The sequence below is a fragment of the Lycorma delicatula genome, chromosome 2, assembly GCF_047948215.1.
Source record: "Lycorma delicatula isolate Av1 chromosome 2, ASM4794821v1, whole genome shotgun sequence".
In the NCBI taxonomy this organism is placed as follows: domain Eukaryota; kingdom Metazoa; phylum Arthropoda; class Insecta; order Hemiptera; family Fulgoridae; genus Lycorma; species Lycorma delicatula.
Window position 1 is genome coordinate 136,986,387 of NC_134456.1, and position 17,814 is coordinate 137,004,200.

General features: G+C 31.1%; 1 protein-coding gene across 4 annotated transcripts in view; it reads left to right on the forward strand.

The window, feature by feature from the left end:
• The window catches only part of LOC142319241 (lipopolysaccharide-induced tumor necrosis factor-alpha factor homolog), a 99,462-nt gene that overhangs the window by 73,867 nt on the left and 7,781 nt on the right, over positions 1 to 17,814 (forward strand). For 3 of the 4 annotated variants that reach the window (XM_075356284.1, XM_075356286.1, XM_075356287.1), the window contains exon 2: positions 17,416 to 17,573. In XM_075356284.1, coding sequence (XP_075212399.1) covers positions 17,438 to 17,573 — 136 coding nt within the window. In that variant the 5' untranslated portion in view covers positions 17,416 to 17,437. Of the gene's footprint in view, positions 1 to 9,083; positions 9,237 to 17,415; positions 17,574 to 17,814 lie in introns of those variants that run through there. The other variant, XM_075356285.1, reaches the window with a different exon arrangement.

The window sequence follows — 17,814 nt, forward strand, 5'->3', positions numbered from 1 at the left end:
TGGACACCGAGCAACTCGTCTCTATATTATTTCCTAAATAGGTTGATACAATTATTTCAAAATATTTTTTTGATACTAAATTGACATAGCATCTTGAAGACAAACAGAAACTGCGGCAAGAAAGCTGTCAGTGTTCTTTGCATGCTACGGAAATTAAAAATGTTCAAGACCAATAAATCAATAATAATGGCCTGTTTTGCCTCCTCTCATTCTATTGGTGTTGGGGCGGTCTTTATCGGTAAGGAATGTAATGTAAACTTTTAAAAAATGCTGTAAACATTGTCAGTGGTGTCTGCGCTAATAGCATTTGTAGATTTTTATTTCAATACCATAGAATCACGACTCCTAAAATATTTATACGAATAGATGGTCTGCTTGCGAGGATATTGTTACATGTGGATGAGCTCAAACCTCATATGTTAAAAAAGATTAATAATTATTTTGATTTGTTTAGGTGAAATCTAATAATAAATTTAAATAAATCCAGATTACGGTTTTTAGGCGGGGAGAAAAGCTAAAACGATCTAAAAAGTGATTTAATAATGGGACCTGAATTGAAACAGTAAACCGGTTTAAATATCTTGGTGTTAATTTTACACCTTAATCTTATATATTGGGTGAGCAACTTAAAACCGAACCGGGACAGACTAAACGGTTATGACACGTAACCTTATATGAATGAAATGAAAAAATTAAAACATAAATTATATTAAATTCGCATTCACTTTCTTTTTTTTTTTTGCTCGAGTGATCATATTGGAAGTCACCTGACGCAAATGTTGTTGTTAAAGTGTCGATTTCTTGTCAAATTTTCACCTTCGGTTCATCGATAGTGTGGGAATTCGATTCGTAAACTATATCTTTCAAATAGACGCGAAGGTAAAATTCGCAACTAGACAAAAATTGGAACATGAAGGCCACCGCCGATTTCTTACAGTTCTTCTTCTGTAAAAGCAGCTTGAACGCGTGCTAGTGAATCATTTGATGTATGATACGTTGCTCCGTCTTGTTGGAAGAAGCGGTACTCTTCTTCATCGTGAAATGCACGCTCAAACAACCGGTTAGGGTTTTCAGCCGTCCATTGCATGCTTTTATGCGAATTAACACGCCTAGATAAATGAAACCAACCCACCGGGTTGGTTTAGTGGTGAACGCGTCTTTCCAAACCGGCTGATTTGGAAGTCGAGAGTTCCAGCGTCCAAGTCCTAGTAAAGGCAGTTATATTTACACGGATTTGAATACTAGATCGTGGATACCGGTGTTATTTGGTGGTCGGGTTTCAATTAACCACACATCTCAGGAACGGTCGAACTGAGACTGTACAAGACTACACTTCATTTACACTCGTACATATCATCCTCATTCGTACTCTTAAGTATTATCTGAAAGGTAATTACCGGAGGCTAAACAGGAAAAGAATAAAAAAGATAAATGAAACCGTACCTCGTCTGAGATGAAATACAGATCGGATCTAACTTATCCATCCGCATTGTTTTTGAGAAGCCGTTCGCAATAATTAAAATGTTTCGGTTTTTCTGTTCTCTTAAGTTATTGCACAGTTGTTACACGATTTTTTTTTTGTCTTCAGTCATTTGACTGGTTTGATGCAGCTCTCCAAGATTCCCTATCTAGTGCTAGTCGTTTCATTTCAGTATACCCTCTACATCCTACATCCCTAACAATTTGTTTTACATATTCCAAACGTGGCCTGCCTACACAATTTTTCCCTTCTACCTGTCCTTCCATGTATGTTACACGATACGGATTCGAATTTATTTCACGAAAAATCTTACGACATGATGTGTATTTTACACCGTGTTATTGTGATAACTTTCGTATAGACTTTATCGGCAGACATTTTTTTTTGAATATCGGCTGTTGTGTCTGGAATCTTAGAATAGTGTTTCTAGTATTTAGTGGGATGTTGCCATTCGAAAACTTTTCTGTGACATTTGACATTTTTTTGAAAGTATTCATAACTCACATAATCTTCCGCTATAGTAAAGCTCTGCCTGATCGAATAAGGCATTTTAGAAAAACACAGTTGCAAAAAACGAAACTGCTGCATTGAAGCGATTAATCGATTAAAAATCTTTGCGCTTATACAGTACTATCATCTAACAAATTTTATGTTCCTACATTGTCCTAAAAAAAATTTTTATTTTAACATGGCAATAAATTTCCACCCGCTTGTCTAATTAAGTTCAAAATTGAATGGCATTATTGTCCTATATATAGAGATATCTGAACCAAATTTCAATATTTTTACGTTCAGGTGGGTCGCAGATATTTATCAAAATACAGGCTAACATACACTAATCCTTTCAAAATTTTCCAGTGGATTTTTTTTTCGTTTTTCGATAATAGGGATTTATGAAATGTTGAGATTATCAAAAATTACCCGCACCCAAAATATTGAACGATCATCATACTTTCCCTTAAATAGCTAAAACTGCTGCAGCAGCTGCATAGTTAGCTATTGCTGGAAAGTTTATATTCGTAGTTACCGTGCGAAGTAAGGGTATTCCGTTACTTAACTTTGATTTAATATGTTAAAACATAATCTACAAAGATGGTTCTATTTTTCCCTTTTTTTAAATAAATAATTTTATCTACACCATTATAAACACATACACATAGACACATACATATATATAACCTTGATGACAGACGATAAGGAGGTTACATAATTTTAATTGTTTATTTTCAATTAATTCGAACTGTATCTCTAACTACGTCACGGTTGTTCATACGTCCTTTAGTTATGGATTCACACTCCGTGATGGTTATTACATAGTTATTTTTTCCCTGTTATTTTATATGTACAACCAAATAAAGGAGTTTTAGATTTGACTGTACTGTATTTTACTTCTACTGGTATAGTTACTTCCAAAAGTGTAACACATAAAAACAATATGAATTCGTACAGTTTTTTAGTACAACGACCTTGTACAGTGCATTAATCAATTTTAACAATTTGATATAATATTTTAAATTACTGTACTATTAAGACGATTTTTTTTCTCGTAGTTAAAAATAAACAGTCACTGTAAACGATTCTCAAAATTTTTATTTATTAAATACCATAAAAAAAGTAGATTTCGTAATTAGGAGTGTGTAGTATTTATTATATCCACGTATGTTTTACGTAGCAAAGGGACGCATAGAAACTACGCCATTTCTTATTGACAGTGGAATTATTTTTCCGTTAAAAAAAGTTACAATGTTATTTGTTCTTATATTATGAAATTTTAAATAATATAAAAAAACGTAATTAAATATAAAATAGGGCTATGAAATATTAAAAATGAAAACTGTCCATATTTTTAATACTTGAATTATAACAAAATTAATCGTGTAAATTAATTGAATTTATGATTTTATTTTCTCGGTTAGATACATACCTGTTCTTAGCTTGTACTGTATGAAGGAAAGTATGCTAATCGGGTTATATTTTTCATATCTGGCTTTTTGCACATCTTCACTTTCAAGAGTCCTTCTAACAAAAAAAAAAAAACAACACAATTTTAGCATTGAAAAATTTGGGAAGGGTTTATGTAGTACGGACGCATCTCGGAATCTCTATTGGCCCTTTTTTTCTTAATGTATCCAGATTGGATTGACCTATTTGAATAAAATATGACAGGATGTTTTCTACACACAAGACAATGATGCCGTTTAATTTTGGCCGCAATAGATTAAGGAGACGTGAGTTTTGGACCTTATAGGTACCACATCTTTGAACGCGTCTTCCCAAATCAGCTGATTTGGAAGTCGAGAGTTCCAGCGTTTAAGTCTTAGTAAAGCCAGCTATTTTTACACGGACTTGAATACTAGATCGTGGATATCGGTGTTCTTTGGTGGTTGGGTTTCAATTAACCACACATCTCAGGTATGGTCGAACTGAGAATGTACAAGACTACACTTCATTCACACTCATACACATCATCCTCTGAAGTATTATCTAAACGGTAGTTACCGGAAGCTAAACAAGAAAGAAAGGTACCACATCTTACCCACCGGGTTGGTCTAGTGGTGAACGTGTCTTCCCAAATCGGCTGATTTGGAAGTCGAGAGTTCCAACGTTCAAGTCCTAGTAAAGCCAGTTATTTTTACACGGATTTGAATACTAGATCGTGGATACCGGTGTTCTTTGGTGGTTGGGTTTCAATTAACCACACATCTCAGGAATGGTCGAACTGAGAATGTACAAGACTACACTTCATTCACACTCATACATATCATCCTCATTCATCCTCTGAAATATTATCTAAACGGTAGTTACCGGAGGCTAAACAAGAAAAAGAAAGAAAGAGGTACCACATCACTATGAGTCCCGTACCTCAAAAATTTACTTAATGCGTAGAATAATTTCTTTTTTTATAGGCTAATTTAACACCTCTAGGAGACTAATGGGTTTTTTCTTTTACTAGAAAAGAACTATATCATGTTTATATTAAAAATTTCAATATTAATCAATGTTTGTAACTTTCCCGGGAAAGCTATGCAACTATTCGCAGATTTTTTTTACTTTTCAAACTGTGCGTATCTTTCCGTTTGAAAGAATTGTTTACCACAAAAGGGGGTACAATAATTTGTTCATCTTCGTAGTCATTTTTATGACTGTGACGTGTGTAAAGCATACGAGCTACAAATGACACTAATTAGAGTTGTTTTCCCAGGGAGTAATGATATTATATAATCAGTCCCTGCGGTGAACACAGTGAGTGAAGGTATCGCTTCTTGCAGGACCAAAAACAACTGCGTTTCGGTTGGCTTGCGTGCTGATATGAAATGAAACAGTGTATTCGGATTAGCGAATAAGACAACAGGAAAGCTTCTTACATTTTTTTCTTCTTCTAAGAATGGCTATCCTACGTTATAAACGAATTATTCGTGACTAAGATTACGTCAGGGTATAAAGTCCTGTTAACGCAGCAATTACAAGTCCTAGAGACGTGCGACACAGTCTAATCGATTCAGTGTAACAAATAAAATATTCATGTAGAATTACGATCGACAGTTTTTCTTTAATATATATCTTTTAACATTTTATTGCATAGGTATGGCAGTAGGTAGGGTTGCGGAGGAGAGTATATGACGTTGCCAGATTTTCTATCGTTAAGTGGAGAATCGGTTTGTGCAAGAGTGACCTTATACTTCATCTGTTATTATAAACCAGTTATTACAAAAATAAGATAATCGTATGTGAGAAACCGTCCTCTACTTTATTACTTGAAAAATTGGCCGTTAATTGGATTACAGTTAAATGTAAAAAATTATAACCCTGGTAGTAATAAATATTGAAAACCTTTTTCTGTGTTTCGCGTGAGTCTATGTCAAGTTACGTAATAAAGTTCTTATATATAGTTTTCCAACGGTTAAAAAAAAAAAAGAATCTGAAGTAAGATGAAATCGCATAAGGTAATTAATTCACAATCAATCGGAGAGTAAAAATAAGGCCTCGGTTATTTTTTTTTACATTTATTACGAAGCGATTTAATAAGCTTCAAATCCATTCGAAAATATATAAAAACCTCCATGTGAGGTGTAGTTGCTAAATAATATGCAAAGTTTAGCTGGGGTCTTGCTCATGTTGACGTCAATACAAGCAGGTTGATGTGTCTCAAGGTTAGTAGAGTAAAAAAAATCGTCTCGCGTAAAACAGGAAGTGATTTCTACCGGTCACTTCTATTCCCATATTGCCGGTCGATGTTGGCAGATTTTCATTCTACAATCTTGAACAGGTTGATTTTTTTGTTTAGAAATCGTCCAGCTGTTCCTTAATACCGTACTTTAACTTACACAAATACCTTTTTCTTTTTTCTGTTTAATCTCCGGAACCACCGTTAGGACTACTTCAGAGGATGAATGAGGATGATGTGTATGAGTATAAATGAAGTGTAGTCTTGTACACAAATATACCCGCGCGCGGATTTGTGTATTTGCATAATTGCGAATTTTCCCGGGATTATGTCAATTCTAACCGGTTCATTTTGTTTACCTTACGTATGTAAGTTTATTGGATCCCACGATTTAAAAAAAAAGTTTGTTCTATCGCAGAGATTTGTATGAATTTCTTGTCGAATAAATGGAAGAGAGAGAGAAATTATAATTGAGAAAGGGATTTTTTTTCAACGTGTTTTTGTTCTACCGTTTCTCAACCCTGAAAAAATTAGACTGTTTCGCTGAAGATTTCAGAATAATCTCGAGGGGAAAAGTACAGTCTTGGAGAAATATATTGGATGTCCCACGAAGAAACTGAGAAACTTTCAGGACACGTTCTACCGGTGAAAATAATAAAAAAAACAAGTTCATATAAACATAGTTCTGGAAACGCTTTGTTTTCGAGTTACAGCTAGTGAAAGATTTCGCCCGGATTTCAGATTTTCTAATAAAAAGAAGCACTACTGTAATTTTTGGGACCCAAATTTTAAGTCGGTGGTTGCATGTATTTTGAGGTAGGAAATAGGATAAAACAAGTTCCAGAACTGTAACTTCAGTAGTTTTTTTAAATATTTGACGTTAAACACAAAATTCGGTGTCGAAACACAAGGTTTTTTTAGGTTTGTAGTACAATAGCGTTGGTAAATGATTAATAAAAGCTAAGTGTTAACAACTTTACAGCATACCCGTTTTTTAGTGTTCAAGTGAGTGTTAAACGTAATAAGTAGTAAACCATTTGTTTAGATCGGAGGAAAAACAAAAGAGCAGGTTTTGAGATCGATAGTAATGAGTTTATAATTTTTATATACGGTTTCTTTCAATTTGTTACCGGCAACGTACCTTTTAATTCTGAGAAATTGGAAATAATTATTCAACCGTAGCATTATTCAGCAAAAAGCTTGTCCGTAAGAATATGAATGGGATTTTGTAGGGTATGAAACAATTGTTATAATCGATCGAGACTCGAACCCGAGATCTTTCAAATCCACTACTACGGAGGTCGGTGGAATTAGTAAAATAAAATTTATATTAAGACATAAGACGTTTCCTAAATAGAGGAGATCATTTCAGAACTGAAATGATTTGAGAGATTTAATCCGATTAACATTTCCCCTAATGGACGTTTTTTTAAACCGATGATTGTTTTGTTTCTTGGAACAGATTAACTTTTTTAAATTTAAGTAACTCTTGCACAGTTCTGCGCAAGGAGACCTGACTTTTCGTTTCCTACGCCTAACTATTCGCATTCAGAAATGCACTATTTATCAAATTACAACGCACTACGTACGTTCGATTAACGAGTAGATCTTATACACACAAGCATCAAATTCAACTCGCTCACTACTGTGATTCGCTGCGTAAGCGCGTATGGAAAGTACGCCACTATGCGTTAAACATAACACTCGATTTGAGGTTGTTAACGATATTAAATTGAGCGTAACTCCAGAACGATTCGACCAATCTTTATCAAATACTCACATGCACAACTTCAAATATACTACTACAGTATATCTAAATTTCAATGAAATTGATGCGGTAGTTTTGGAGATTTTCGAGCCACAAAATTTTATACGTAAATAGTATTCTCTTAATCTTCATACTTCAAAACGTAAAGAAAATTCAATTTCACCTCCAAATCCCACCGTGAGATCGAAAGTAATGCTGTAGCCTACTTTTCTTTGAAAAGTCGATAAAAAAAACTTATAAAAAAATTTCACTTTTGCTTTTACAAAAACAAATCAATTTTCTTGGCATTTTCTTCGTTCTTGTATACTCTTTTTTTTTACAAAGTTTAACACGCAATATTGTTATTACTATAAATATAACTTCACAGTGTTTTTAAAATAAATTGCTACAAGTACACGCAACAGTTATAGTATATAATTTTATACAAAATTTACCTGAATTATCACGAACTTTTTCCGATTACCAGTTCTTATCTACCAAATGACAGCCATTCTCTTATTGGCTTAAAATTCCGAAAAAAAATTTCCTTTAATATATTTTGCCGCAAATTTTACTCGCTTTCATATTTCATTTTCTCGGATATATATATTGTTTTTTATACAGTATACTTACTATACAAGGGAAACCGCGTTTGCCGGGTTTAATTTTGTATGTCGGAATTTGTATTCATTAAATCATCTGACGAAAAATTAGAATTTCAGCGTTGAAAAATATCCGAAATGATGTGTATTTGAAATGATATATTTGTGTTGGCCTGTTGTTTTTCTCCGGGGACTGGATGAATCGATTCGAATAAAATTTGGCAGATGATTTTTGTATGTGGAGCATAGATGCGTGCCATTTTGGTCACATAAGGAGGCAGAGAGTTAAGAATTCACGGGTCTCTTACCTCAACATTATATTCCAAGTGTCGCATAATTTATTGTCCCTTTGATAGCTAAGTGTTTTTCAGATGGAGTTTGGTCTTATTCAAACGCCGATAAAGAGGGGTTGGGGTAAAAACGTTTTTATTTTTTGTCATTTCTGGTTTCGACGTCACGTTATATCTCGAATTACATGATTTTATTACGTTAGCATGTAATTTGGTTATTTATTTGGATGATTTCATTCCGGGGTGGGAATAATAAGCCTAATTTGTTTTGCGCCTTCTTCGTCAGTTACTGTTTTGTTTGATATCTTCAGAATGAAGTAATCGATTATCATAAAATTTTGTACGATGACTTTTGAATACGGATGTTCAAAATAACATTTAATTTTGGTTACAATCAGTGAAGGGGTTGAGAAGATACGGTTACCGTGAATGAAACTCTTTGCCGGCTTTTTTTCTAAATAAATTTGTTTTTACTTCCTGAAAAAAATTATGTTTTAAAAAAATGAAATTAATTATTTTTATAAATAATTATCGATTAATTATTATAAACAACTTAATTTTTATTAAAAAAATGTATTTTATATACACAATATTTTAATAAAATATTGTTTTACTGAAGTAATTCGTAAATTGATACTGAAGTGTTTTCGTTATTTTAGAAACATACTGCTCTCCACTTCATAATTTAAGTCGAAGATGATGATAATGGAGAGGAATAAAAGAGTAAAAATTCTCTCATTGTAGGCCTACCTATGACTAATGTTCAAGTCAAGGTCGTTCATTAGTTATTATGAATCGCGAGGCGCATGAAAACATGTTGCTTTGTGCTGTGTGTTTACGGAGCCAGAGTCAGTGTAGATTAGTAACTCCTATTGTGTACAAGTGTTATTAACGTTTGTGTATTCTTTGTCGCTTTTTTAACGAGCATTATTTTGTTTATATATATATTTTTGTAAGTGTTATTTCTTTATTCAATTTATAATATATTTTTTGTTATCGTTAATTTAATTAGTCACTTAACGTGAATTATTACGTAAATTTATTTTATTGCATAACGTATTTTTATTTTCTGGTACAGCTCTAGAGGTATGCTGCAACAAGGAATGTATGGTAAACAGTAAAAAAAAATGGTGTATGGTTTTTTCTTTTTGCATTTCTGGACGTTTCATGACCCAGGAACCAACCCCCCAAAAAAATTTACACACACACACACACACACACATATATATATATATAGCTGTAATGGTCGTCTGTATGTACATGCGTTGGTGAGTTTGAAGCTTAATGATCTTTGACTGAACTTGTTTTCATGAAATTTTGTATTGAGACTCGTGTATGTAGAGCAATTTGTTGGTAAAATTTTGGGGTTTATCTCCAGATGGTGGGAGGTTTTTGGGGATCATTTTCTCAAAAATTTTCAAACAATCCCACTTTATATTAAGTTCAGTACATGTATGTATTCTTATCTTAACATTTTTAAAAATATTTTGTACTAAAATTACCCCTTCCCAAAAAATCGAAAAAAGCTGTATTTTTATTTAATTGCATATTTTTAACGGTTTTTTTTAAATGTCTCCCTAGAATGTAATAATGCAAGCGATCCCAAAAAATGTTTTGTGTGGGGGAGCCGATAAAAGTTTAAAAATGTTGATTTTAAAAAATTTTTCAAAACTTTTAATAGTATTAAAAGTTTACATAATAAAGTTTTAGTAATAATATTGGAGTAAAATTTCATCATAATTCACCCCATCCCCAAAAAAGAAATCTTAGGTAACCTTTTTTTGGTTGTACATTTTTAATATTTTTTTTTATTTCTTCCTTTTAACATAGTTATCGTAGAAAATCAAACATATTTTGTTGGGGAAGTGATTTTTGAGGTGAGAAGCACGAAAAAATACAGATTTTTTGAATTTTTAAAACTTACATGTAATGATAATTGTACAATAAAACTTATCACAAATTACCCCCACCTCAAAAAAAGTAAATCTTAGGAACTTCTTTCATGTCATCATATATATATATATAAGCAATGCCAGTAAGTTATTTCAACTTTATTGTCACATATTTTGAATATACTAAATAATTATTGGTCTGTATAAAATAATATTATAGTATGTTTTGTAATATTTCACTAAAAATACTGTCTGGAATATTCTTTATACAAATTCTTTAAAGTTCTCATTTAAAAATTTCGTGCCAATATTTTTTGATAAGATTATATAAGTTTCACGTGTTTTAATGCGGTCTAGTAATAAATTAAAATCACGAGAAGGGTTAGCGTTCAAACAAAGAGCCTTGCGTCTCGGAAAAACTCGAATAAGAAATTATTGTGAATTAATTTAATCGAAAAGTTTTAATTAAAATTTAAGAACAATTGATGAAAATACAAGGTAAAGTAAGAATATTTCATTTTTTAAATATGAAATGCCAGTTAAAAAGAATCCGTGAGTGTGTCGGTAGTTTTTATAATAACGATAATTGCTGACCTCCGTAGCGGAATGGTCGCCAGCCGAAAGGCTGTTAAGATCGAATTCGAGTGAGACTCGAGATTTTGTCACACTTCAAAAAAAAAAAAAAGGTAACTAGTCGTGCGTAGGCCCATTACTACCGAAAAAAACACTTCATCGGTAATTTAATTAATAATGCACTTCATCGGTGATTACAGTATATAGGCGTAAATATATAATTAGAATTGTTTTATTATCTACAACTTTTGACAAAGTAATCGCCTTTTAATTTTTTCAGTAGCTCTTAAATGTAAATTTTTCCACGACTTTTGTTTAAATTTAAAGGCTAAGGAAATTTGCTGCAAAGGTAGTAATAGAACGATAGATTCTTTTAAGAACAGCGAACGCGGAAAAAAGGTCTCTTCACCGATTCCTTGAATTTAGCATCAGTTAATTATCCGGAAATCTATCACCTATGGAGATCGTAACAACAGACAGGAATTGCATCGTCTGCCATGTTGCGACTCGCTATGTAAAAAATTGCGTCATTTGTAAAAAAAAAACAAATTTATGTGAAAATTATCTAGTACAGGTTAGCTTCTTTTTTTTTATAAAATTTTTCTTTCCGAAAAAAAAGCCAGAACGAATTTTTAAGAATTGTAAAAAAAAATACACATCTAAAAATAAACTTTTTTCACAAATATGTATATTTAAAATTAAATATACAAAGATTATTAAATAAAATATATGTAGTGGTAGAATCAGCCTTTTATGCGGTAAGGACCCGGGTTTGAATCCCGATCGGTATGGCCTGTTTTTGGAAGGCACAAAAGTTTTATTCCTAATGCCCACGCACAAGCTTCTAGCTTATATAGCGATTAATTAATCATCTACAAAAAAAGTAAAAGCCGGGAAGAAATCTCTATTGAAATTTAACTTTGTATTCCAAACCTTGGATTTTTTCGTTAATTTTATGCCTTCGCCTAGTTCATAAATAATAAATTTATTTAGTGTTAATTACTTTTTACATTATATTTTGAAACATTATATTGTGTAATATAAAATACTAATTAAAAAATGTATAACTACAAGATTTATTTTAACATCCGGGACCACCGATAGGTATTGTTTCAGAGGATGAAATGAATGATTTGTAGCGTGCGTGAAAATGCCATGCCTGACCGAGATTCGAACCCGGGACCTCGGATGAAAAGAATGCTTGTCAGATACTTAAACGCTTAGTAATATATATTTATTTATTTATTGAATATTGAATCCACAGAACTTATAGGAACTATAATATATAGGAACTAGCTTGTAGTAGTGATAATGTGAAAATGGAAATTTTGTAGCGTATGAAAAATGCCATGCTTGACCAGTATTCGAACCCAGGACCTGCGAATGAAAGGCCGAGACACTACCACCCCGCCAAGGAGATCGGCTCTGTATATATGTATCGGCTTTAAATCAATATATTAATAATTTTATATCTTATAAACCCAATTTCAAAAATTGAAAATAAAATAAAGTGTTTATTTTGTTTTATTATCGTGATTTAATTAATTAATAAACTTAATATTTCTAAAATGTTAAAATAACTTATTCCAAATATTGCTTGAATATTTAATTATTAAACACGGAGTTTTGTTGCAAAATTTAAAATAAAAGGCATTTTTCTGCATTTTGTTATAAACATTCTGGCACCAAAAAGTTATTGTAGCCGTTAAGGTACATGAAGAAAACTGAGAATGTATTTAAAAATAAATTTGTTTAAATTAATTCGCCAGATAAACTCAAAAGCTTGTGCGCGGGAATACGAAATGGAAATTTTATAGCGTATGAAAAAAAGATTTATGGCTCTCCCGCAGGATTTGAACGCGGGATATATATATGATGAAAGGGTAAGTCGTTATCACTTCGGCACGGTCAGCATCCTTAGCAGTTTTTTTTTTAATAAGATATTTTTTTACTTTACATGCGATGGATGAATTTAGTAAAAAAATTGTTTCCATTATTGTTTTTGAAAGGCAAGAACCCGAACACATAACCCAGTTTTAGACATCGGTATTGAACAATTTTATTATTCGAGTTTAATTATTTACTTTTGAAATTAATTTCTTTTTCTCATACTATGTTTAGTATCAGAAAATCATTTCGGGCCGGTTTAGATCGTAGTAAGAACTTACAAGAAACAACAAATTATTACAAGAGAATATTACGTATCTCTTATCACACCCGTTTATAATGTTTCGTCAGAGTACATAAATAATTATTGTTACCGTAGTTTTTATTAAAAATTCTAAATTTTCATGTAATTACCCTCTTAAAAAGATCACTTCGGTGTTAAAGACGACGGTGTGTTTACATATTTTACATCAAAAGTAACGGTAGACTACACCGACTCAGGTCTAGAAACGAATCGAACGCAAGGAAGTCGATATAAAAATAAGGAATATAAAATAATAATAATACGATTTTTGAAGGAGAAATATTTATAGTTTTTGTTTTTTATTTATACGGAATCTTTTTTACATATCGTTCCATTAAAAAAGTAGCATTTAAATTTTAAAACAACTTAAATCAATTTTCTTCGATAAACACAACTGCTAAAAATTTACAGCATTCTTTAAATTTTAAAACAACTTTAAAATCAATTTTCTTTGATAAACACAACTACTAAAAATTTACAGCATTCTTTATATTATTTATTGAATTAAAAGGTGATTCGTACTTTCAATAAAGTGCAAATATTGACCGATTGGTTTTATTTATTCATTTACGGTATTTATTTATTTTTTGGTATAATTTCTTATACTTAAATTACAAAAAGAATTTAAAAAAAAAATCTGATTTGTCAGTGTATTTTTAATTTTTAACGAGTCTGTGATGTTTTACCCTTTTTTGTTGTTGTTATTTTTATTTATTAATTCACATTAACTACTAAGGTAGTAGTTCACTAATTACTAGTGAATACGTTAGTCTTGATTCATTATTCCAGAAATACCTTTCCTGATACGTTCACAGATACCGTAAACCGTTCACAAATAAAACCATCCTAACAATTTATGAATTACTTTAATACTTCACTGCTTTCACTAAATGTCTAGTAACTCACCAAACAACCTCCTGCATCCCCCCGCTGACCACACTGGAATGCTTATGATGTCACGTCGAACACTACCCGGCACCCTGCAGTATTATACGTTGCCAGATAACGGCGTCTTACAATCGCGACGTAGACAACCACCAATACGCCTATACTCGCTTCTTCAGAACAGATTTTTACTCGTGTTTCCTGGAGTATTTATACTCCTATCCTCTTGACCTGTAGAACCAGACCCAAATTCCTTAAATGATGAGGCGTGAGATTGATCGTCCGTGCCCTTACATTTTCCCATGAATTCCTAGTCTGGTCCAGTAAGTCTTCTCATGGAACAGCATCTGGTAGGTGTGTCAGTGGGCAGTATTACAAAGAACTATTGTTAAACGGACCTGTTAGCCTTAGAAAAAGGTTCCCATTCCATTATTATATTTTCTACTACTTAGCCTGAGATATTTTATGTGAAAATTTTATCTGTCGCTCTCCTTTTCCATATGTCTTTCATTATATCATCTTTTTTACATAAAATCTTTGAACTCTCAAGGGGGTTTGGATATGTGTTGGTTTCATACCAAAACAATTGTTTGTTTTGAAATAGCAGGATTTGCTAAGTTGCATTTTTTTATATTGAACTGTTGAAAAGTTATCTTAGGGTAGCGCTGTACTTCTTATCAGATATATATAAAAATATACCCGATTGATTTGTTGATGTTTTCTCGTTATCTTCACCAAATTTTGGGTGATTTTAAGAGATTATTTATATGATGTGGATGAAGAAAAATTAAAAATAAAGATTAAAAATAATGTAATAGAAAAATATGAAAGTCGATAAATTTTAAAGCGAGACTATTTTGTATGTTACGGGTATTACTTAAAATAACTCTGAAGAGAAAGAAAGTAAATACAGTGTAAATTAGATCAAGAGTATGTCTGTCTATATTTAACTTGTTTCGACTCAACAGAACACATTGTATTTTTTATGTACCAAACTAACCAGGCTATTTTTTTTTCTGTTAAGTAATGAGAAAAACAAATTTTCCCATTATTAGTATTATTTGCATGTTCTGTTAAGTAATGAGAAAAACAAATTTTCCCATTATTAGTATTATTTGCATGTTCGGTTCAGAAATAGAAATATTTAGTAAATAAATGAGCATTCTATAAGAAAAAAAATACATACAGTGATTTATAACTAATAAAGCTTGTTTTTTATCCCATGCAATAAAAAGAACTATATATTCTGTTTATTTCATTTTAGAGAGATACAATCTTTTACTCTCTCTCTCTACCTCTGTGTAGGCTCTGTCTTAATGTATTCTAATTGTAATTATTCACCATTTATACCAAAATTATTGTAATAAATAGAATGAATGTATTTTGACATGTGTAAACAGTTTATACACTATTACTATTTTTACTTAGTTGAATTATTGACTACTACATTTTAAATTACTGCTTTTCTGTATAATTACAGTATTTCCTGGCATATTATTAAAGCCTGTATGTAATAACATACTTTTGAAAAAAATACTATAAAGTACTTAAATCAATGTTATGTTTTGTAGAAGGCCTTCTTTTTAACTAGTAAAAAAATGAAACGGTCTAAACATAAAAGAAAAATGCATGGATTACAAAATTTAATCAAAAAATGTAGCTCTACTCTAAGAAATCACAATTAAATGTCTAAATATAATTTGCCAGATATCTTCTAAAATTATTTGAAAAATTACAAACGATTTATGCTTAAGTTATTCATGATGTTAAAAGGTTACATTATGATAATTCAAACAATAAATCTAAAACTATGTCGGTTGTTATCAAAAGTGAAAGACTTTTAAATAAAAAACAGTTGACATAACTTGACTAAAACTCAACTTCTGTTATTTCATCCCAGTTTCTGTTATTCTGATAGCAGACAAATTTAATAATTTCTTTTCCAGTATTTCAAACAATAATAATATTGATACTTTTCAAACAAAGACATTTATTCGCTTTGAACAGTTTCGTTCATGAATTGATAGTTTCCTCAGTCCCTTGCTTTTATTATTATTTATTAATGATTTGATTCAAAGTCATGAACCTTTGTCATTAAATTTCTTTGCAGATGACACAACTTCATTTATATCTGAATTAAGGAGATGAAAATTTTATGGTAGCGGTTCAAAAAATTATTCACTTGATGTACTGTGACCCTTTTTACTGTAATAAATACGAATAAAACTTGAATTATGCTTCCTAGTTAGACATAACACCGCAAACATGTGAAATAATACTATGTAAATACATGAAGATACTGAATATAAAAAAATAATAACCAAATAATTTGCAATTCAGATGGTGTTTAATTAAAATTATTTGAACACATTTATGTTTATGTTAAACATTTGAAAAAAATTAGGTTTTTTAAAAGAAGAATTTTAATTAATATTCTTTAAAAATTCAAATAGAGTAAAATTGTTCCTGTTGAAGATAATGTTTAACTGTGTTTTAAATAAATCAGTTAGAATATTTTCAAACGGTTTGAATGGTAAAAGACATAATAATATCCTTGTTAGTCAAAGTTACCTGAAAACAGTTATATATTTGTTGGAGATGGATATTCTTACATTTTAAGGATAAGTGACTATTATTTTTAACAGAGATTACGCATTCATAAATATAAACACGAGGATAAATTAATAATTTTTATTTTATAAAATATCAGTCTACAAAATTCATATATATGGGCGTTAAACATGGTGCCCACATGCATATGGTGTATTACACGGTTCATACAATATATATGTGATATTCATTAATATCACATGGCATATACGTGATATGGTATATCACATGTATATATTACATGATACGTAATATGTATTTTATTTATTGATTGTTCTGTATGTGTGTGTTGTAGCTTACTATTTTTAATTCACAACATGCAATGATTAAAAAACAAACCGATTTATAAATCGATTACAGCCTTTAATTTTACATGGATGTGAATAAAGATAAAATTAAAATGGGTGTAACTTACTTAAGTTATTGAGTAACAATGGGACTGTTAAAAGATAAAACAAACAAAAGAACTTATTTATGTTATTAACTGATATGAAATGTTATTACTAAGCAAGAAAGTATGCAGAAGTAATTAATAATACTTTTTTGTTTAATTTGAAAGAATGTACGCTATGGGCAATGTTCCCTTAATCTTTAGTGACCTGTGTGCACATTTTTTTATATGCAGGTTTTGTAAAAATCTTTGTGCAGCAATAAGAAACTTTTGTATACGACATAAAATGATAAAACAAGAGTAGTCTAATATTACTACGCAACAAATACCTATGAAATTAACCTCTAAACGCACAGCTTTGTGTCATCCACAGCTAAATTAGATATAATTTAAAATTACAGTTATTTAAAATGAGCATTAAGTTAGCGGTTAAGACATTTGAATGGTATAAATAGGAAAATTTTAGTGACTTACCATGTAACAGTACATTTTTTAGCTAAGCAATCAAGGGAAATATTATTATTATTATTATTATTATTGTATTTGTAATTGTTTTAAAATTATAATTTACCTCAATATTTATTTCCAGATTTCTACTTTAATTTGCTGTTATGTCTGAATATCAAAAGCAACCTCCACCATATGGAATGCACAATCCACCTCCAAGTGTTCCACCGTATGGCCCACCACCAAATGTTCCACCACATTTATTGCAACCTCAAGGACCACCACCTCTTTCTCAACCACGTAAGTGTAAAATATAAATTGTCTACAAATATAATAAATTTAGTACTTGCTCCTATATGAAAAAAATTTGTTTTCCGATATGAAACCGCCACACTCCCAGGTTCCTATCTATGGGGAGTGGGGTAACTCAGAATAAATGTAAAGGGTAGAATTACAACGCATTTTAAATGGCATTGAAAAATAAAGATTTTGGCATAAACTTCCAAGTTATGACAACTCTAAACAAAATGACAGCCATTTA